Source organism: Macrobrachium rosenbergii, chromosome 25 (genome assembly GCF_040412425.1).
Source record: "Macrobrachium rosenbergii isolate ZJJX-2024 chromosome 25, ASM4041242v1, whole genome shotgun sequence".
In the NCBI taxonomy this organism is placed as follows: Eukaryota; Metazoa; Arthropoda; class Malacostraca; order Decapoda; family Palaemonidae; genus Macrobrachium; species Macrobrachium rosenbergii.
The window spans coordinates 37,893,332-37,916,161 of record NC_089765.1 but is presented as its reverse complement, the minus strand read 5'-3'; the positions used below and the strand labels follow the sequence as shown (position 1 = coordinate 37,916,161).

The 22,830-nt window shown below is 37.6% G+C and overlaps 1 protein-coding gene across 2 annotated transcripts in view; it reads left to right on the top strand.

The window, feature by feature from the left end:
• Positions 1-317: 317 nt before the first annotated feature.
• Positions 318-22,830, top strand: part of ADPS (alkyldihydroxyacetonephosphate synthase) — a 94,199-nt gene continuing 71,686 nt past the window's right edge. The window contains exons 1-7 of one of the 2 annotated variants that reach the window (XM_067127383.1): positions 318-2,549; positions 8,991-9,086; positions 13,416-13,552; positions 13,887-14,036; positions 14,481-14,632; positions 21,706-21,842; positions 22,428-22,606. In XM_067127383.1, coding sequence (XP_066983484.1) covers positions 2,287-2,549; positions 8,991-9,086; positions 13,416-13,552; positions 13,887-14,036; positions 14,481-14,632; positions 21,706-21,842; positions 22,428-22,606 — 1,114 coding nt within the window. In that variant the 5' untranslated portion in view covers positions 318-2,286. The remainder of the gene's footprint in view (positions 2,550-8,990; positions 9,087-13,415; positions 13,553-13,886; positions 14,037-14,480; positions 14,633-21,705; positions 21,843-22,427; positions 22,607-22,830) is intronic. The other variant, XM_067127381.1, reaches the window with a different exon arrangement.

The following is a 22,830-nucleotide window of genomic DNA, read 5'->3' as shown; positions in this document are numbered from 1 at the left end:
CCCTTTGATCTCATCTTTCTGGATGGAATGGAGATACAAACTTCCTTTCCAAGCCTTTCTGGAACATTATTTCCGGTGGATTTTGAACCGAGCCATTTCACTTCTTTTGTTGGCAGCTTAACAAGGCTATTAGGCCGTTACTCGATTCTCAGTACGTCTCATTATCTCACTTACAGTCTTCGTGATTCCCTCAAATACACGTACTTGGTACCGAAAGTTTGCGTCAGACATGGCGTTAAAAAACGGACGATGTTAATTGACTGAGACTAATTCTGCAATTAAAGATGCAGATACAAAGAAATTTATCTTGCGTGAGTGCCGAGGCATCTCTTCTGCCCTATTCAGTGCAAGTCTTTTTTTTTTCACGGTTGACTTTGTGGCCCTGTACAACATTCTCTATGTGGGGACGAGCAAAAGACGAAAATTTGGTGAATAACAAGAAAAGACGCTGAAAATAATATACAAACAGTAGTTATACAACGAAGCAATGCCCAAGAATAAAGAGGAGTCGAATACAAATGTCCGTCACGCCTCTCTTTTGAGGTATGGGCATAGGCCTAACATCAGCTATGCAAAATAAAGATAAAATATAGGTAGGTACACAGAAGATGCAACACATTTATGAACAATGCGGTAACTAACATGTGCATTAGGCAAGTCTGGTATGCCAGCTGGAGTCACTCGGACGTCTTGAATAATGCGTTCACTGTTAAGTGGGTTGGTAATTATAGGGCTGAAAGGGTTGGAAAATGTTCATAGTAAGAGCCATTGCTCTGTTTTATATATGCAGCTTTGTACCAGTACATCACTGACCTTTGCTCGTACACACGCGGTTCACACGTGGCGATTATTAGTCTGCATAGAGACTCTTGGCCTTTGACGCAATTTGTGAGTGTGTAAATCTTGTTACCACACTGCATCAGACAATATTCTCCTAGGTTCCAAAGTCTTATCATTCGAGTGTCGATCTCTTATCGTGGAAGACTAAAATTTTTCATGAAGATATCGATTTTACCTTAAGTACGGTGTTTAGCCCTAATCAGGTTCGATGAGATAAAATAACTACCAATTTTTTCAGAATCATTACGGAAAATGCTATTGGAAGATTTTGGTGGAAATTGGTGATTGCAGATATAGACGCACATAAAAACAAAACGAAAGTGGGAAAACCAATAACTTGTGCTTATGTCGATTGTTTACCACTGTCCTAGATTCTGTCAAAGTCAAAGGTCAGTAAATTACCGAAAAGTATGGAATACCCACATTTATCCAACGAGAGTTACATCCATACTAAGTTTTTAGTTTCCCGCTAAAGACTTCTTTAATGATTGTATTTTACCTGATTCATGCTCATGCTTAATCTTATTAAGGCACGAAAAAAGAGGAAAGAGAACACAGAACTGCACAGCCTTTCGTGGAGTTATTTCTCAGTGTCCTAACCTAAGACCTCGAACATAATTTTGAATCTGTATTAGTAAAGATGCTGTATATCACACTATAGCACATTTTCTTGCGCCCTTTGTTCAGCCTTACGCAATGAGATTGTTCTTTACGTACAGCTATTTATTAGTGCTAAATATATGTGACTGTATGTCGTTTAGTAATTTATAAATTTATGTGGTAGAATAAAATATTATAAAAGTTTTGATACTTTAACAATTATATTCCAAAAAATTACCATTAGGTTTAGTTTCGCAAGGAACGTAAGTGAGGCGGTATGAAACGGATGTAGGAGTGGCTTACCAGTTGTAATACCATCAAGCATTTAACACATTATTCGCATGCTATGCGTTATGCGGGCCTAAATTTTGACTCATAATGCTCTCAGAAAAAAATCTGATCGATAAAACGATGAATATTATCAACAATTGTCATGGAACTCTTCCAACTATTAAATTTCTGTCTAAGATGCACTGAAATAACAAAGGCATTCAAAACAAAAATTGTTACACGCTGTAACTGTGTTCCAAATCTTATGAATTTTGCACTTAACAGTTCACAAGTAACCTAATAAAGAAAGCAGTTAAGACTGTTATAGTGATCGTATGATCGATAATTGTAAAGTATGCGTTAGGATCGTTTGGTACTTAAAGTATAAATTGAGGTAAATAAATGTTGAAATGATTATCGTTGTTTGCTTATTTAATTATTGTAATTATACAAATTATTACTTGAAAACTTCTAACTTACACAAAAGATACGAGGTGACGCTTATCATTGACTGAATTGTCATAAAGAACACACTTGGACTCACGAACGATAACAAACAGTGGCACAACAACAACGATGGCATCGTCTGCTCGTGATCGTCTCTCGGTAATTCAGCGGCATTTATCGAACCGTAAATGTGATAGTTCTTCCGGACAATTTCAATGTGGCACATTTTCCGCAAGTTCTAGTCGAGAGGAGAAGGGAACCGAGTTGGAAAAGTCCTCAGGGCCTGGGTTGAGTAGAAGCGAGATATGCCTCCAACCTGCATCTTGGCGAGCCTCTGGTTCGGACGAAACAGCTAAGACTGATGTCACCGCCCCTACTGTGCCGAGGAAACGGTAATATATGTTATTTAATATGTTTTACTATGTTAATCATTCTTCCGCTTGCTATTTTGCAATGTAGGCTTTGGTTACATCACCGCCCCTACTGTGCCGAGGAAACGGTAATATATGTTATTTAATATGTTTTATTATGTTAATCATTCTTCCGCTTGCTATTTTGCAAGGCAGGCTTTGGTTAGGCTTAGGCTGCACCTAGCATAGGAGGTAGAATCACGTTAGGAATGCCCGAGCGGTAAATTTTTACAACAGTTCCAACTCCATTTTTCTAAAGTAATTATGTATTTTCATGTGTGATTTAATGTGTTCTTAATGATTATAATAGTAATACATCAGGGAAATGAGTTGTTTTTGAGTTACTAGCCTACACACCCCTACTACATCCAACAAGGTTGGGGACCCTTTGGGAATATGGGGTTTTGGGTGGGGTAAATCACCATCGACACAAAACAGCATTTGAATTAATGAATAAAATGAGGTAAATCATAGCATACCTAGCAAGCCATAATCAGGCAACGTAGGCTAGTGTAATGTAGCCTAACATCCCTTAACCGCAAGGGGGTGGCAGAATGGCGTTTTGCGCCTTATCCACATTTATAAAGATTCTTGGCAAGCTCGTATGTACTGGCAAGAGGTAATGTTGCGCTGCATGCGCTAGCCACAGGGGCTACAGGAGGTAAATCATGTTACAATATTATTTTAAAAACAATTGGAAATTTACCGTAATTGGATGGACACAAACATTTTCATGGGTTATATCTAGAACAAGATGGTTGTGGCTCATCGACAGTGTCATCGTCGTCGTCATCAGAAAATGATTCCCTAGGTGGTGATGGTGGCTGAGTGTCACTTAAAGGTGGATATAATTTAGCAGCTTCAAATAAAAATTAGTGTGAAACTGAACGTTGGTAGTGCTTGATAAATAAATACCTAGCAAGATATTGTTTCAAAAACCCATTTTTATACCAGGCCTTCTAATCCATTCCTTAATATCTCGCCACAATCGTTCAGTATTTTGTGTGTGAATGTTAGGATTATTGGGATCAACAAAATTTTCTGTGTGGTTAACTTGAAAATGAGTGTATCCACTCTCACTGATTTTACTATAACCACACCATGAATCGCTATAAATAATAGAGCCTGGTTTAATGTAATGATTAATTAAAGGAATTAAAGTTTCACCTTTGCGATTGTCAGCACCAGGATCAATTAATGCCTCAGCAAAGAATTTTTTTGATCTTCTATCAATACCACCAAACAACCAATACTGAGTAAGAGGGTGACCTTTATGGTATTTACTATAAGTCATTAGAGTTTCATCTATTTCCACTTTAACATCAACATCACCAATGGGCTCCTGATTATTGTACCAAAACTGAGTCACCTCACTACAAAAACTTCTCCAATTAATACTGGCCTTTGATGAACTATTCAAATACTTAACAATACAGTAGGGCGATGTTTCCAAAATTGACTCAAAAACTGGCAAAGAAAAATCAACAATTTCCATAACGGCAGTTTAACTTTATCTAAAAATGTGCATATCCGATCACTTACAGTAAAGTTACAATATTTTCTATTTTTACGTCTTTTGTCTGAAACATAGCCGGTACAACGCCAACGTTTTTATCCTTTCTAAATTTACACGGCTTATTATACTTCAAACACTGTACTGCTGCAGGTAACACTCCGTGTTATCTTAAAAAATCAGTGCATTGTGTTTCATTTTCAAAGAAATCTTGAATTAAGCGAAAATAATCAAAGTTACAAGACAAACACAGACTGGACTTAGCCTCACTCTATGACAGACTTGAGCCAAATAACAAGCGAAAATGTCTGACGCCTGTAAGATTTTCACCAGGTCACGTTACTCTTAGACATAACACGTAACTACCTACAATGCAATTTTAAGGGGGAAAAAATTCACATCAGAACCACAATGCAGTTCTAAAGAAAAACAAACTCGCATCAGAGCACAAACTGTGTCTGTGTTAAAGTAAACATAACACTTAGAAATTTTTCGAGGATGGGGATTGTATATATAAACATTCATATCTTGGATATGGTGAATTTCCCCAAAAAGTGTTCAGAGGCAAAGTTTAATTATTTTTATGCAAATTGCATCTATAATACTATAATTATTATAGAATGAGTTGGAACTATTGTAAAATAATACCATCCTGGCCAAGCTTAGGACAGATACACCTTAAAATGTAAACAATTATACAATAATTTCTTGAAGAACACACGAACCATGTATATTTCTGACAGGTTAGGCATGTTGGTAAAGTTTTAGTGTTATCAAGGAGACAGAGCACAGCATAAAAACTCCAATATTGAAATTTGGTGTTACTGTACAGTATAGCCTAGTAAAATAGCCTAATACTACCCCATCTGGTGTTTTAGTCTATAGGTGTGGTCATGACAGATAACAGAACACCAGTATAGAGTATTTCAGTCCATCTGCCACTCTCTATCTTAGGTTATGGGTAGATGTGGCAATACGAACAGGCTAGCCAGCTTGTGATTGGCCGAAATCAAAGATTTTTGGGTATCGTGATTGCTGTGATAAGGATGCAAACTATCATTTCAGTATTATATCTGAATGCTTATATATACAAAGAACCCTCACACCTTGCATAGTTGATAAATATGCTGATTTATATCGATAATATAACTGCAAGCACACAAAAGACGAGCTTGTACCGTATCAAGTAGTCTATGTAGATCAAACACAAATGAATGATGGATTTTCAGTGATTATGTTTTATCGCATTGTAGGTAAATAAAAAGACATCTGGAAGTGTGAGTGCAAATTAAAGGTATTTTAGTAATGTCTTGAATTGAAGGTATTTTAATAATTCCTTGCATGTAAGTTACATGAGTAGGGATAATATTCAAAATGGCATACAGTATAGGCCTAGTTGCCTATGAGGCTGTCTAGGGTAGGTGAAAGGAACAGCTACTGCAACCGTGGTTGGAAGGCAGGAAATTTCAGTAATGCATGGCAGTGATATTGCAGTTGTCTTTTCAGAATACTTTGCTTATTTACATCGTTTTTTCTTGTGCATACAAATTGAGTTCCTGTCATCATTTGTGTGTTGATGATATATATAGGCTATACAGCATAAAAGGCCAGCCTAGATACTTTTTTTTTGATGTAAGGCATTGGAATGACACTTAATTAGAATAAATAAGTAATGGTTACAGTAAGTAAGTAAGTAAGTAATTTTGGTAAAAGAAGGCCAGTAAAAAATATCTGGAGAATCAGTGGCATAGGCCTATCATTCACTTGTCAGTGCTTCATGTTCTAGCAGTCAACATCATAAAGGTTATTTTTCCAGTTTACGGATGTGGACATAGCTTTGCTGTCATAATAAGGTTATTAATATATCATGCAATGAAGTTGTACATAGAATAAAGTTTGAATGATCGGAAATCTTGTAATCTGAACAGTTTGTGGTTATAGGTCTTCATGCAACCTGGGCTATACCAGTGGGGTAAATATAATTATTGAAAGCCCATCATTCATTTGTGTGTGATGGCAGTAGGCTGTTTGATATAAGCTTGTATTTCTAGTGCTATATAGGTGTATTATCAATGAAAATTGTCATTTTTAAGATTCATATATAAGAAGATGTGAGTGTTCTTGGATATATAAACATCCAGATATATTAGTGAAGAAATAGTTTGAACATATATCATATTAAACCAACAATATCTGAAATGCTGATTTTCAGCCAGTCACAAGCTGCACATGCCACATCGTCACCCATTGGTGGACAGATGAATTAAAGCCAATTATACTGTGTCACATAGGCTTACATCTTCATATTTGAGTCTCCAATTATCCTATCATAGCGGCTTAGTCTAATTGTAATACTTATTATTTACTGTTACTGGAATAAAAAAAAAAGTTCTTCGTTGGGCGAGTGGGTTCTGTTCTCAGCTAGCACTCTGCTGGCTGCAAGTTCAAATCTCCGACCGGCCAGTGAAGAATAAGAGGAATTTATTTCTGGTGATAGAAATTCATTTCTGGCTATAATGTGGTTCGGATTCCACAATAAGCTGTAGGTCCCGTTGCTAGGTAACCAGTTGGTTCTTAGCCACGTAAAATAAATCTAATCTTTCGGGCCAGCCCTACGAGAGCTGTTAATCTGCTCAGTGATATGGTTAAACTAAGATATACTTAACTTTAACTGGAATAAAAAGGAAACTGATTTCAAAGCTTAATGCACCAAAATAATGTTAAAAGCTGTTAAAATGTTAGGTTTAGCTTAGCTGTATTATCTCAGAAGCAATGCATGATAACATGCAGCATTTTTATATTGCAGCCTTGGTGATTGCAACACTTCTCATCTATGTGATAGCCATTGCAAGTTATTGGTATATTGAGATATTTGTAGGGTTGTAGGATTCAGAAATCATATCCATTTGTTTGTTTACATATGGTGACATATTTACTATGGAGTACTGTACTTTTCAAGTTGCAGTTCAGGCTGATTTGCTGTCCAGAGACTATCTTCATAACAAAATTAGCCCATAATTAATGATTTGTCAATTGTTTTCATTATTAACCAATCATGTGATTCCCTTTTGTTCCTATGGGAATACAAAACAGAAACTTGATAGCAAGGTAGTTAAATGGAGGTAGGTGGGTGAGAGAGAGGAATTACCACTCACTGTAATCGACCCCTGTTTTTTAAGTTGTATGTGTGGTGATTGTATTTCTCTTTTATCATCGATGTGAACAAGAAAGGTCAACAGTGAAAGGTATGAAAGACATAAGTGGGTGTTTACCCACTTTATATATTGATGTTAGCATAACCAGTTTTGTTCTGCATTGTAGGTCTTGCACTGGCTGGTCTACTTCAGTGGAGCAGTTCAGTTGCAATGGAGGAAAGGAAAAATAAATTTATGCCAATTTCTTTGATGGGGACAGTGATGTGAGTTTATGATTTGCCTACTTTGATGGGGACAGTGATGTGAGTTTATGATTTGCCATTGCTTAATACAGTAATGCTTTGTTGGCAGTTTTTGCTGGAGAACTGACAGGTGAGGAATTCAACAAACTCCTCTGATGCAACTTCCCTCTCCTTCCTATTCCTTCTTATTGTTGAACTCTTTCTCCTCTTTCTCCTTGTCTCCTGCCTCTTCTTCCTTCTGTGAGAAGAGGAAGAGTTCTTGGAAGGCCTCTCTCAAGAAATTCCATCGAACTTCGAGGGAGTGCCATCCTTCTTAGGGGGTTGACAATGCATTCACTTGACTGCTGGTAGGACATATGCTATAATTAGGGTTGATACAGGTTCTTTGAGCCAGCTTGTGAACCAGTGTCTCCCCATATCCTACTGAGACACAACAACTGTCCTAGACTCTTCCAGACTCTGCCTGTGTATGATCCTTGAGTCGTGTGCATGCAGACAGAAGGTTCATGTAAAACAGGATGCCTCTCAATAATACTGCTGGCTATTATGCAAAAGATTGTTGCATTTCAGTGCTCCTGGGTGGTTTTACATTTTAAATACACATGATTCCATGGACCCTCGGCATTGCCTGGTTTGTTCAGAATTTCTAATATATGTATGCTTGATCCTCAGATTATGAGTACACAAGCAGAAGGTTCACAAGTGAAAGGTTGGTGCATTATGATACCGCTGGATATTGTGGCAAGTTGTGTGCGTGTGATCATACAGGTACTTGGGGTATTTCTGGTTATCCAAGAATCCCAGTGATTAAGTGCACAATAACTCAGACAAGTGTTCATCTATATTCTTGTTTAGTTTGGTGTTTGCCAATCAGATGGAATTCTAAAAGAATGTGAACCACAATTTTGAGCAGTTACAAGTCAATCTCAGCTCATTACTGTATTCAGTATATTGCCAAGTCCGATCAGTTGTGTCAACTGTCCCGAGAGCACTGGGCAGGGTAGAATGATGTGTCAGTCTCTGTTTATGGAGGATCCAACTTGTGCTTTGAGGAATCTGTTAGGACGTTAGGGTTTCTGTCCTTCAAAACCTCTTCAGGCAGAGTTGGAAAAGTTTCTTCAAGAGATTGTTGGGCTTATATGTGAGTTTAATGATCTTGGGGAAATAAACTCTGCTCCTTTGTCAAACCCATCTAACCCATAGTCTGTACTCCAAAGGCAAGGCAGTGTTTACTTTGGTGTCTGCTTGATTTTTCCTAGGATATACAAATCAGTCTATAATAATCCCACCTCAACCATCCCTGTATAGTCTTTGATGCCAAAGAAAATTTACTAACGGAAGAGTTGGCAGTACCCAGCCACTCACTTACCTACCACCAATTACACCTTGTTACCAAGCTTCAGTGACTGTATGTATGTATGAGAGTTACCTTTTTATATCTATGAAAATACAAATTGTCTTCAAAATATGTGTATACTTTTTTTTTATTTATTAATCAATCTTTTCATTGCAGACAGGAACTCTTGAAGTGGAATGGCTGGGGTTACAATGATTCGAAATTCATAGTCCATAAAGATAAAGACTATTATGTCTCATTTTCAGGGAACAGGTAAGTACAGTGAACTGTAAGGTTTTATTATGTGTGAAATTGTAAGTTTATCAATATTGTGTCTGTTTCTCCGAAATATACTTACCTTTTATTTTGATGATGCCATACTGCTTCGTAAGACTGGGTTTTAGTAAAATTAGATTGAACATTTGGCAAAGTAACTCACATATCAGGTCAATATCCCTTGTTTCAGGTAGCTATCTTTTTCACTATATCACAGCTTGTGTAATGAATTTTTAAGGTTATCATCATTATTGTCTCCAGTGCTGTGTGATTTAAAGGGCTTATTTGAAATCCTGCCACTCCTGTCTTTCATGTGGTTTATCTAGCCTCCCTTCTTATATTTCATATATCAAAGTAGTCTGTCTTTTCCAACTCTTCTGGTTTTCACAGGTTTGTAGCTGACAATGCTGAGTAATATTCTCTAGGGGGTTGTGCAAAAGAGATATCAATGCCATCTCCACCTCCCTTTCATCATTTTCTCAGCTACACATGGAACCTAAGTAACTTTGCTTTTGGTAGCATTTCCCACTCTATCCTGCATCTGACTGTTATTTACATTCTTCTTCAAGTTTTATTCGCAGATCTGGAATACCTTTAGAGGTAGTTGTATTGTCCTATCTTGATTCATGTATACTCTTGTTTTCATGTGTTTTATTCTGTTTGATGATTTCCAAATCGCGTTCAGCCTGTCCGTTGTTTGATGTGCCCTCTTAAATTTTTCACTAAATTCCAACTTACGAGAAGCTACTGGATATCATTGTACCTAAGTATTTCATCAAATGTTGTTTCATCCTTCTGTGTATTTTATACAAAAATATAAAGTTTTTTCTCACTCTCTCATGCACTTTATGCACTTTGTCAATTTTTCAAATTCATTTGATCCCTGCCCCATACCTCTCTCTCTCTCTCTCTCTCTCTCTCTCTCTCTCTCTCTCTCTCTCTCTCTCTCTCTCTCTCTCTCTCTCTCTCTCTCTCTCTCTCTCTCTCTCTCTCTCTCTCTCTCTCTCTCTCTCTCTCTCTCTCTCTCTCTCTCTCTCTCTCTCTCTCTCTCTGCACTGAGTTCATGGAGAAACAAACCCAGAGTTATTTAAGGGTACGTATACTGTATTGAAAAGGGGAATTGAACAGATTCCCAAAAGCTCTCTATAGAGTTGTTTTTAAATATACCCATAAATAATTGTGGATCTGCTTCTCAATTTCAAGACTCATGCTCCTATGAGTAATATTTAATCAAGTTCATTATACATGAGGAGCTTATTGTTTACCTATATGAAAAAGGTACTAGATATAAAAATGTTCCCAGCAAATTACAATATAAAAAATTAATGAACATGAAACATAGATATATAAATATTGCCTCTCTATCTCTCTCATTTTCTAAAACTTACATAGCTATGGTATTCTGTAAATCATCCCATGCTAAGACCATCTCACATCTGGGGCACTGTACATCACTGTCTGTTTAACCTCATCTCATTTCTTCGTATTTGCACACACATTGCATACTTTTCGATGTTTTGCTCTCCCCCTGGGTGCCATACTGTCAGTTTGTACTGTCAGCACCCTTCTACACTTCCACCTGGTTGAAATGTGTAATACTTGTTTAGCAGCTGTTTGCAGACTCAGAGAATCCTGCAAAGGTATAGACTTACCAGTTTTAAAGCTACATTATAAGCATTCAGTATGCAGATGTTGAATAGGTGGATTTTTTTGTTGTTGTACCACCTCATTGATCTTCTGACACATTGTATTGTAACCATCTGTATATAAAGTATATCTGACATAGTGACAAGCTGTATGTTTTTCATGTAGTTGATAATGACATCTGATGGTTATTTCCATGTGGGTGTTAATCGGCCGTATGTATCATTGTCAGCAGTGAGAATTCTTTTCTTGATGCCCTTTCTAAATGCAGTCAATCCTTTCTTCATGTCTAAGGGAAAGATGGGCATTTCCTTTTTGTTTTCACACATTAACAACCAGTGCGCTGTTGTTGTTATGGAGTTATTTACTTAGGCCTGAGCTTGCATAGCAATTGTCTGTGTACAAAATATGACACTTAGCCCAGATAAGGGGCAATAAATGGTTTTATGAACATTCTCAAGTGGCCTGGAGGGTCAGTAGCATGAATATCTACATCTCTTCCAGTAACAATATCCATCATATACCCTGCTGTACAGTCACTGTAACATATATTTTTCTGCTGTACCTAACCAAAGCCTCATTGATCTGATGTACTGTTTAAAAATGAGTAACCCTTTGAATAATATGAGGCTTTCATTAACCACAAGATTTATTTTCCACAGTCTATCCTTGGAGTGGGGTCTTGCTAATCATTATCTGTAAAATGTAAAAATCTGTCAAGGGCCTGGTATCAATTATGGGGTATAAGCTTAGGAAATACCTGTGTATGATTGATAATCTCTTGATGAGGTGTGTAGATACATGGGTGTTAGTAATGTTATTGCAAGGAACGCTATCACTTCTGTGCCTTCATCTTACCCGAGCTGGGGCTTAGACCAGTAAAACACTGTCCATGGTAACTGTTAATTTCATTAACCATGACTCACTTTATTTCATCATCTACCAAAAGCCTAAAATTGTATGATATCTCACTGTCATCACAACACAACTAGCCCCAGTAATTGATGAGCAAGATCTTGATTGAGTACCTTGACGGGAAAAAGACTTTTTCCCCATGTCTGTTTCAGTGCCAGTCACTTCTGTTTCATATTGCAATCACTATGATCTTGCTGAAGCATAGGATCATCACTACTAAGCCTTCCAACATATTCTCTTTGTCACTCATAGTTTCCAGTGCCCGAGACTGCAAATACACCACTTTCCATTTCATAAAACTCCAACTGGAAAGATATTTCCTCCTCTGTCAATGATTTTTTTTAGGTACTTTATGCCAAACTGACACTCATGTCTCCGACCTGACCTGAATTGTAGAATCAGAGCAAGAGGTACGGGGCTAGAGAGATGTAGGATTAGCAGCAGCAATAACCTTCATTACAAAATCTTATGTACAACTGCAATTCCACCCATTCACAAATTTGAGGTCTAATAATTTGCCAAATTGTTATTTATGGCCAGTACAAACCATATGAATGTTTTCCAACAAAATTCATTCAGATACCATGGCACAGAATAATAGATCTTACATGATGTTCCCTGGACCCCACCCAAAGGTAATTATTGTACCCCTAATTATACTGACTGGGCTCAAGAAGTTTAATGAAAGGTTCCTAATGTTTTTAGTATGACTTGCATACAGTAGTTTTCTGGGTTATTATGAGAGAACCTTGATAATTGGAAATTGTACAACAGTCCAAGTAATAAGAGAAAAAGTGGGACAGCATTTTTCAGTGCTTCAAACAACACTTCAAAATAATGTAATCCTACTGTAATACTGTAAATGCAAAATTTACATATTAGTGAGCCAACTGGATACTAACTTCTGGAAACAGGCAAACTAGCCTTATATTCACTATTACCATGTGCCAACAATAGTTAACCTAAATATGAAAACACCAGTACAGCATACGAAAAACAATACTATATTATCAAAAAGTGCACTGAATAATAAATGGAACACCTAACACAAGCTGCAGTAGAGTTATGGTCTTTCTCTCAAACAGCCTTCCATATTTGTTTGATTTGTCTAATGTCTAATGTATTTGTTCATCCTCCTAAGAGACTATGAAAGCTCCAATAATTAGTTATTGCATTAGCGAAAAAACGTGAGGGATGCACTGGAAATGTCAACGTAAACTATTCACTTATCAGCTATGTTACAGTATTATGATGGTGTTTTGCTTTATGCAACTTTTTCAGATGTGCATTTTATGGATTAATTCGTAAAATTGAATGATTGATAAGTGCCAAGTACAGTTTATTTTAGTTTGAGCTAGGAATTATATGGGATTACTGTTGGCTCTTGGATATCTGGAACATTCCTGTGTAGACTATACCACAGGGTCTTTGTTACTTAACAGAAGACCAGAAATCTGAAGTACCTGTAAGTTGAGAAGCTACTGTATGTAAAAAAGTCTAAAGTTCTCACACGAGCAGTAAACAGTATCACAGATACATGAAAAATAGGTGGTTTTCTATGAAAGATTCATGGATCTGTACAGTCATCTTCAGGGTTACTGGCTGACTGCCATCTTCTTACTGTATTTCTTATTAACATTGACTGAAGCTTCTAGGGTTTCATTGACCATAAAATTGTGCTAATACAGTAAGTACAGTACAGTAATAGGTTTGTTGTGAAATAAATCAATATATAAAGTTGGTAATGATGTATTTCATCTCTCATAGGTACAAAATTGGCAGCTTGGTCCTTCCTCATTTCTCATCATGGGTACAAGATACACTGGGAGTTAATTTTGATGACTGCACCCCACCGCAACCACTCCCCCAGCCACAAGATTATCCACAGCCCATTATACAAGAAGGTAAGTTTGTTAAGCTGCATTTAAAATTTCAAAGTTATAATAAAAATTTTGATTAAATACTGTAGTTATTACAGTTTCATTATCAAAGATTTCTGAATTATTATATGTGAAAGGTAATTGATTCCCCCTGTTATATGACTGTCATTTTTTAAAGTAATGTCTACTCTCATCTTGCAATTATTTTTTAACGGTAATGTCTACTCTCATCTTGCAATTAATGTTTTTGTAGTTGAAATATTCAGTGAAAGAGCTGTACATAATTATATTATGGAGAAATGCGATGTATGTATTAAACAAAACAGATTTTTTTCTTATTGTGAAATGATTTCAACAGAGTTCTTGGAAGGAGTAAAAACTTTAGGCATTACTCATTCCTTGGAAGGTGAAGACCGTCTCTTCAGAGCTCATGGACATACACTAGCAGAGATATTTGTACTACGTGAAGGAATGTTCCCAAGAATTCCTGACTTAGTTATTTGGCCAAGTGAGTTTTGGCACACTCTTTCTTTATTGATCACTAGTGTATTTCTTGCACTTCTTTGATATGGTATATTTTTCTATTAATGCCCAGTTTTTTATACAGTAGCCCTTCAGCTTATCAGAAGATTTTTTTTAGTATAGTCTGTGCTCTAACATTTTCAAAATGTCCCACAGCTAGCAGTACTTCCATGCATTTTCTAAATTGCACATTCAAGAGATTTTTCAAAAAATGTAGCTTAACAAAAAATCATCATAATAATGTAACCCATAAGTACAGAAGCATGAGATGATGAGGTGTGACTGTACTTAATGATGTCGTAGTAAATAAAAAAAGTGATGCAACATTATGATGTCAAACATCTTAGGTATGATTGGTATGATATTGTTTAGTTCAGTTCTGCAAAACCCTGAAAGCATTTAATATTCTTTTGTTTTCTAATACCCTCAGCTAACCATGGAGAGGTGGAAAAGATTGTGGAATTGGCATGCCGATTGCAGGTTGTTTTGATACCTTTCGGAGGTGGTACAAGTGTTTCAGGTGCTCTAATTTGTCCTGAGGAAGAAAGCAGGATGATAGTGTCCCTTGATACATCACAGATGGTAGGCAGTTCATTGTATGGTATTTTGTGTGGTTTTTATATAATTTGGTGGTTCTATTAGTAGTGGGTAATTTGTAGTTATAAGTTTCTGTTTTGATGTGCACAAAGAATTTATGAATTCTTTAGGGAATTAAATTTTTTAGTATACATAGTTGCACTGTTTTGAAACCCCAACATCCCCTTTATTGAGGTACTCCATGAATCTGGTCTCCCAATATTAACTCCCAAAATTCTGATTAAGCCAAGTGATGTAGGGACTTGGCTGTGCTTTGCAATTTTCCAAAATTCAAAGAAAAATTGACAAGAGCTGTATTTGTTGAGCAGGATAAGGATTTCACAGCATTGCTCAATATAAATGTGGATCAGACTTAGAGATTCATTTCTTACAGTCTCACTTGATTTTTTAGCAGATTTCAAGACTAGTTTCAAATATTCAGTTCATTCAAATGTTCACCTTTTCTTATAAAATTAAGTTATGGCTCGGCTCCTAAGTGAAATTGTCTTTAATTGAAACAACAGGAAACATTAAGGTTAAGCCTGGAGTAAGACTATACAATTTAATAAGTATTTATTTAGAGGGGGACTGAGTGGAAAGCAGGCACTCATTTGTTGTTGGTATCTGTTTTCAAAGGATCTGAATGAGGATGTCCTGATGATCCAGCTGCTGTCTATCCAAAGAGAACCATTTCTGATTATACCCTAACAACTAGCCGTTTAATATTATGATAGGTAGGAGTGTGAAGTGTGGCTGCTGCTAAAGATTTTGGGTATTTTTTGATAAGTAATAGACATGCATTCTTTTAAAGTGGCTCACTGCTTGGGTAAATGCCACCTGGAACTGTAAACATCTTGATTATTGGCAAAGCAAGACCTTGGGGGTGGGATTTCAGAGTAGGCCATGGAAGGTATTGTAGCCCTGAAGACATGAAGAGGTCAAGAGAAAAATTGACAATAAAGATTTTGTGCTTATACACAACCTTTCACCATCTGCAAAGCAACTGCCATCAACAGAACATTTGTGGAGTGGTGGTAGGAATCAAGACATTCACTTATTTTTTGTCTAGGCATTTTTGAGACAGTACATTCAGCAAATGAAAGGGTTTAGTGAATATGACAGGAGAGATCTCGTCTTATAGAGGTAAGTTCCCAGAAATGGCAAAATGATGTTTGGGATTTAACATTTGAGAGATTGGATGGTGCCTGGAACATGTATGAATGTGTGAAAGTCGATAGACAGGCAAAGTAGATAGGTGCTGTATATGTAGCAGACAAATGGAGACTATGGGTAAAATTGTAAATTTTAGAAATAATGTAAAAACAGGATAATTATGGGCTAAAGGATAATTGAAGGGCTACAGATTTTTCCCGGGAAGTTTTCTTTTGCAGGATGCTTCTGGTTCCAGCTGGTGCATCTTCTGCTGTTGTGGCTGCTGGAGCTCTTGCTGATGCTTTCTGTCAGAGCAGTAAACTCTCCTTCCAAGTACATGATTTTATCCTTATGCATGGGTTTCAACCTTCCTGGAAGAAAGGCTGAAGACATTGCTCTAGTTATAAGGAATAGTGTTCCGGGAAGAGGGCTAAAGATCACGAGCCTGTTCAGGACTATTCTACCCTTTGAAATCTTTGAGAGAGGTTCTCCTTAGCACTCTCCTCCCTCGTGCTTTTCTAGAGGCACAGTTGAGTAACTTTACACCTGTCTGGCACCCTTGAGTATGCAAGTTCCTTGGAACTTGATCTGCAAGAGCTTGACCATCCACTCATGCTCAGTAGTGGTCCCAGCTTGTACAAACCTATTACTGGCCCAGCTGGGGCTCATCATGCTTGACTTCAGTCTCCCGCACTAGGTACTTGTCTGTGTCCCTATCAAGACTTGTCACCCAATGTGCTTTATTGGTTCCAGTGTTGTGCTTCAGTCACTGTCCTTCTTGATAGTAGTAGTCACAGGTCGTTGCTCACTGGTTCCACATAATAATTCCAATTTGTCTAGTTTCACATTTGGACCATGTAAGGGAGATATTGGTTTGACCAAGCTTGGTATGCACCTTCGTATTCAACCAGAGTTCAGTTCCCATGTCCATATGGTTAGGGTATGCTTTTCCCAGTCAACTGAGCAACCAAGTTTACTGTGGTTTGCAGGACTAAGATCTTCTGTCCAGGTCTCAACAGACTGAGTTTGACAGGAATTTTTGGGAGAGTACTGGCTGCAGAGGTCTTGTAGTGTTTTCTTTGCTAGCTCTCTGCATTTCATTTGACCAAGATGATACCCTCTGGTGCTAGAGGAGTTGGGCTTCTGTTTCATGGACTAAAGATTTCCTTTATCTCCAGCTGTTCCTTGAGGCTTCTGCTACCTGGGCTCACCAGAAGAGAAGGATAGACAGAAGCTCCTCCCCAACTGGCAGAAGCATGGGTCTTATTGTATAGAAGGGAGTTCCTTCTCTTCTAGCAAGATGGGAGACAGGGAATTGGTTGCCATGACCTGTCCCCAGATATACATTCCATGACCTTTGAACACATTTGAGACCCTTCTTTTCCTTGAGTTTTTCGGATGACTATTATTTGGGGTTAGGAGGAAGGAAGTGGCTTTTCCTTTTACTTGCCTAGGAACCTATCGGTCAATGTAGTGCTCCTGAGTAATTAAGAAGGTCATTGTTTTCCTCCTTGCTTTGTGTAAAGTAAGACCACCAGGAATAGCAGATGGGGTACTGATACTCCAGATGGAATTTTCCACCAATTAGTTTCCATCACGTTCAACATCTTCAGGGGCCTCTGTAGCCAAGCTGTCTGGCTATGTCTTCGATGAGGAGACACCATTCTCAGGGGCCACTTGGAGGATGTCCTCCAGCACCCAGGGGACCATTAGATCACCTACATTTTCCATTCCTTTTTCCTGATCCATCGCCTTGTGAGCAAGGTACAAGTGAAAGTGCAGGTCAGACGCTTACTAATTTATTCATTCATATTTCACAAAGGTCAACAGCTCGTGAATTTTATCGTATTTTTATGACCAAATACATTTTTTATGATAAAAAATTATTTACTAATTTTCAAATTATGAATGTTAAGTTAACCACGGAAAAGTATCAGTAAAATTTCAAATTAAAATCCCGTGAAATCAGAAAACAGCTTGCTGATGTGAACAATTCAGTTTAACCTCTCTCTCTCTCTCTATCTCTCTCTGAGATAAGGAAGGGAGAGAGAGAGAACGAGATTTTTTCAATAACTCTGAAAAATTAGGTTAAATTTTACGTAGTTCTGTGAAATTCCAAGTCTTTTTCTGGTAAATAAGTGGTGAGGCAAACAGTCTCTCTCTCTCTCTCTCTCTCTCTCTCTCTCTCTCTCTCTCTCTCTCTCTCTCTCTCTCTCTCTCTCTCTGAGATAAGGGAGAGAGAGAGTGAGATTTTTCAATAACTGAAAAATTAGGTTAGATTTTATGTAGTTCTGTGAAATTCCAAGTCTTTTTCTGGTAGATAAGTGGTGAGGCAAACAGTCTCTCTCTCTCTCTCTCTCTCTCTCTCTCTCTCTCTCTCTCTCTCTCTCTCTCTCTCTCTCTCTCTCTCTCTCTCTCTCTCTCTCTCTCTCAACATTGTCTAACTTTGGAGGGTTTCATATGAAAAGCTCATTAAAAATGCAGGTTACATCATTTTTAAGACACCCAAAAGATACCCAAAGGGTTATTAGTAAGGTTTTCTTATGATTTTTGACGATTATTTCGGGTTACGCCGATTTTCGCCTTACGACGCGGCATCAGAATGGAACCCTTGTCGTAAACCGGAGACTGCCTGTATATGAAAGGTGGCAATAACAATGTTTGAGATATTTACATAAAACATTATCACGATAATCTGTGTTTCTCTCAGCTGCGTGGCGACCGCATGGTTGTTTTTGTGCAGAGAAAGTTGATTCGTCAGGTAAGCCTACCACATGGGGGCTACAGCCTAATCAGTAGAATGCATCTTTTTTCAGGGCTCAGATGGTTCTGGCTTCTCCTTATAGTTTAGAGCTGAGTGATATCCAGAGCTGGTGAAGCTTCACATACCAAGAGATTTTTCCTCAGGCCCACTTGGTTTTGTGTGCCCTTTCTGCAAAGTTCCACTATGGATGTGCCTTCTCCTCACAGCTGGAGACCACCGTCTTCTCCTGAAAGAGGGACATTTCCTCTTGCAGGGTTGATCTAGAGACTTCTAGGTTTCACAAGGTCACTCAGACAAATGGAGAAATGGTCCATCTTTTACAGATGGAATGACTGGAAAAGTCCGTCATGGACCAAGAACACTTCAGCAGCCTGAAGATATCTTCATCTCTCTTCCTGATTGGCTTTATGCAAGAACAGCCTCTCTTTTGATCTTGGGAGCCATCTTTTGAGGCCTTCAATCAGGCCTGGGATGGAGACCTCACCTTTTCAGCAGCTTTCTGTTACCTTTGGCCTCAGTGTCGAGGTTTGGCAAGTAGCATTTTCCAGTGCAAGCCATACAGGGATACCTGAAGCAGTCTTGACAGCTTAGGCCTAAGTGCCAGCATTCTTTCGTCAGGTTTGGTAAGCAGAGGGAGAAAGTATCCAGGGACATACTCCCTACGGGCTTAGTGAGGTGTTGAGTTAGGAGCTCATCTTGTGGGGTGGATAACTCCAACCCCAGCGCAAAAGCCCACAATGTCTGAGGATCAGAGTTTCTTTGATTCAGGAAGAATTTACAGTATTTCAGGTATATAGGAGAGGAACTTTTGGTATCTCAAGTAATTAGGGCTAGTAGCACAGCAATCCTTTGACTATTCCTTGAGACCTGTAGTGGCTGCTAATCACTATGTGTAGTTTCCCAAGCTCTTGTCAATATGATAAGCATGTTGCCTATTGTACACAGATTGGTTTTTATCAAGGAAGCAGCTGTGTAGGATGATTGTTCTCTCTCTCTCTCACTCTCTCTCTTCCCTTCCTGACTTCCGTCACCCTAGATCATGCCTGTGCTGGTCTGGCCCATAGCAGGTAGCTACCCAGTGGAACACTAGTTCAAAGGTTCTTGGGATCTGATTCCCTCATCTCTCCTGGTTTTCGGGGTGATCGGGGGAGGAAGGTGATTAGCTAAGAATAGTGGCAATAAAAACTGCTACCTACCAACCTGAGACCCCAGATGTGGTTTCTTTTTCTTTCACAAAAACCAACCTGATACATTGAACTTGCCAGGCTGTGTAGTAGCTTACTGGTGTCATCTTTCCCCTGCTCATGTATGTAACCAGAATGCTGTTTTTCTGGATGGTATGTGGAATAACATACTCTGAAATTTTTTTAGACTATCCCATTTGCCTAAGGAGTGAGTATCATAAAAGAGGATGATTTGTTTTCTCATGGGAATGAATCACAGATTTTGAAGTAAACTGAAGTTTTCTTAGATATATAAACCAGAAATCTTTTTATAATCCCACATCAGTGACTGAACCAGCTTGAGCCCAAGAATGTTCTTATGTAAAATACTTCAGTATAAATATATAGAACATAAGACAGCATAACAAAATATCTGCAGAATTAGTGAGTATTAAAACATCATCCTTGTTGGTGAACCTACCCCTGTGAGGTTGGAACAATAGCTGATGCTGTTGTGCCAATTTTTGCTAATACATTGCCTCATTTAGACTGGAGCAGCAAATGTCACTTCCATCCCACGCTATCTGTGTGAGGACATGCTAGACCAGTGCCAATATTGCTAGCACATATCTGCCTCCTCTGATACCAAAACAATAGCTGCTGGTTATTCAGTAGCAAATGTGGCTGGTAGAAAAACCTATTTCCAAAGATTTCAGCTCATCAAAGAAAATCCTTAAAAGGGGATGAGTATGTTAACTCTCAAAATCACATACAACACATTATTTCTACAGTCACAAGAAATGAAATATGAAGGGTTCCTAAAATAATGGTAATTAATAATATCATATTGAAACTGGGACTAAGAGCTAAATGGGAGAGATTTGAAATTGTTGTAAATGAAATACCTCTTATTTGTATGGGACTGCAAAAAATTAATCCCTGCTGTAAAGAATACCAAGTCTATGTTAGTCTGTATTACTATTGTGCTCCATGATATCTCTCACACTGTTCCCGATGATGAATTTAGATTATTGTAAATGTTACCCTATGTGAGGAGATATAATGAATAAGCAATGTGGAAATCACATTTAAGCAACGTGGAAATCACAGTTAAGCAACGTGGAAATCACAGTTAAGCAACGTGGAAATCACAGTTAAGCAACGTGGAAATCACATTTTTTCTGTTCTTGAAAATCTGAGTATTGGCATTTTGAATGTAGGAGAAGCATGTTCACATAATCAGACTAGCATGTTATTAGGTATAGATATTTGAATTTGCAGTGATGACGCAGTCATTTATGTTGGAATCTGATGGGTGATCAACACTAGTGATCAGTTTCCATTTGCAATTGGTATGAATCACTAAAGCCTAACTGTTCAGAGACTACCAAAGTGGAATTAAAGAAAAAAGGCAAACTGGTTTTAAAGGTATTGAAAAAGACTTCATTAATGCTGTTGCCAAGGGTTTCCCAGTTATGATTTATCAAGTGGGGATATTGGGTGAGGAAACAATTTGTCATGGTTTAGGTTTTTAGGGGTTTAACTTACTTCTCCTTCCTGGGAGTGAATCGTATTCATATTTTATCCTTTTAAGCAAGGCTGTTATGCTGTTCTGTCACTATCACTTATAGGGCAGTGCAGTTCTTGTGCTTCCTGGGAGGTAGCAGTGACCAGGTCAATTCATTCAATTCATGGAAGTTGCAAAAAAAATTAGTTACCTTCCTGGGTGTATAGGGAGAAGTCCAGACTTTCTGGTGACCTTATGCTTACAACTGACCACATTGTTTTAGATCTATGTTATTATCTGTTGTGAAAAATTATCCTCCCCATACATTTTTAGATCTGTTGTCATTTCCCAAAGACAGACAGTAGTTGCCAAATCTTTTCTTCGTGTATATTACTAGCTAGTAGGTTTACTGTATGTATGGAATAACTATGTGATGTATTCTTATTTTTAAAAAAATTATAAGTCTTCTTCACAGTATTCTCTTACATTTTAGCGTCGTATATTGTGGGTCGATGAAAAGAACCTGACTGCTAGAATAGAATCGGGCATTATTGGTCAAGATTTGGAACGTCAACTAAAAGCCAGAGGTTATGTTACTGGACATGAACCAGACTCCTATGAATTTTCTAGGTAATTATGGTACACTCGGGCACAGTATTTAAGGAAATTGCAGTAATCTGGATGTATTTACAGTAGCTATATTATATGATTTTCAATTGGTTTTTGTTTTTAATCACCTGTAATGTACTGTATTTATGTGTACTTTTTAAGATCTTATTTAGGGTTGTACATTGCCGTTACAGTAAATGATTATAAATGTTGCAGCTTCATACAGTAAACCTTTAAAGGTGTGGATTTCTTGAAAATTTTGATACATTGTTCCACTTTTATATGGAAACAGCATAGTTAAGAGAAGGAAGTTTAAATCAGAAGAAATTAGTGTAAGAAGCTAAACTTATAACCAACAAAATTTTAGTATTAGTTTGGTATTGTGTTCACAGGCAAAATGTCAAGTATTGAAATGAAAACATAATAAATATAAGGCAAAAGTAGTTGCTTTTCTACAAATATTTTCCAACTTTAATTTATATCTTTTCTAAAATTTGTATGCTGACAATTTTTTTTTCAAGAAATTCTGTAATGTTGAAAATACTTTTGTGAACATTATTTTGTAATAGATAACCTGTCTGAAAAGTGTATTGCTATCTTTTTTAGTCTTGGTGGATGGGTAGCCACAAGAGCTTCAGGAATGAAGAAAAATATTTATGGAAATATTGAAGACCTTGTTGTACAAGTAAAAGCAGTAACTCCAAGAGGAACTGTGGAGCGTTACACAGCTGGTCCTAGGGTTTCAGCTGGTCCTGATGTGCAGCATTTCATTTTGGGCTCCGAAGGTAAAGTTACAGTGATGTGTGTTACACCACTGCTTACAGTGTGTGGTGTTTTTTTATATCTTTCTCGGTATGCATTTTGTATTCATGATTTGTTTTGGTGTTAGATATGTAATGCTTATTTTATGGCAGTGAATTCCTATCTTGAAAATATTTTGCTTTTCATTCACTCTTGTTCCAGTATCTTTCTGACCTTTGTTTTTTGATGTATCACCAATATTGTCATC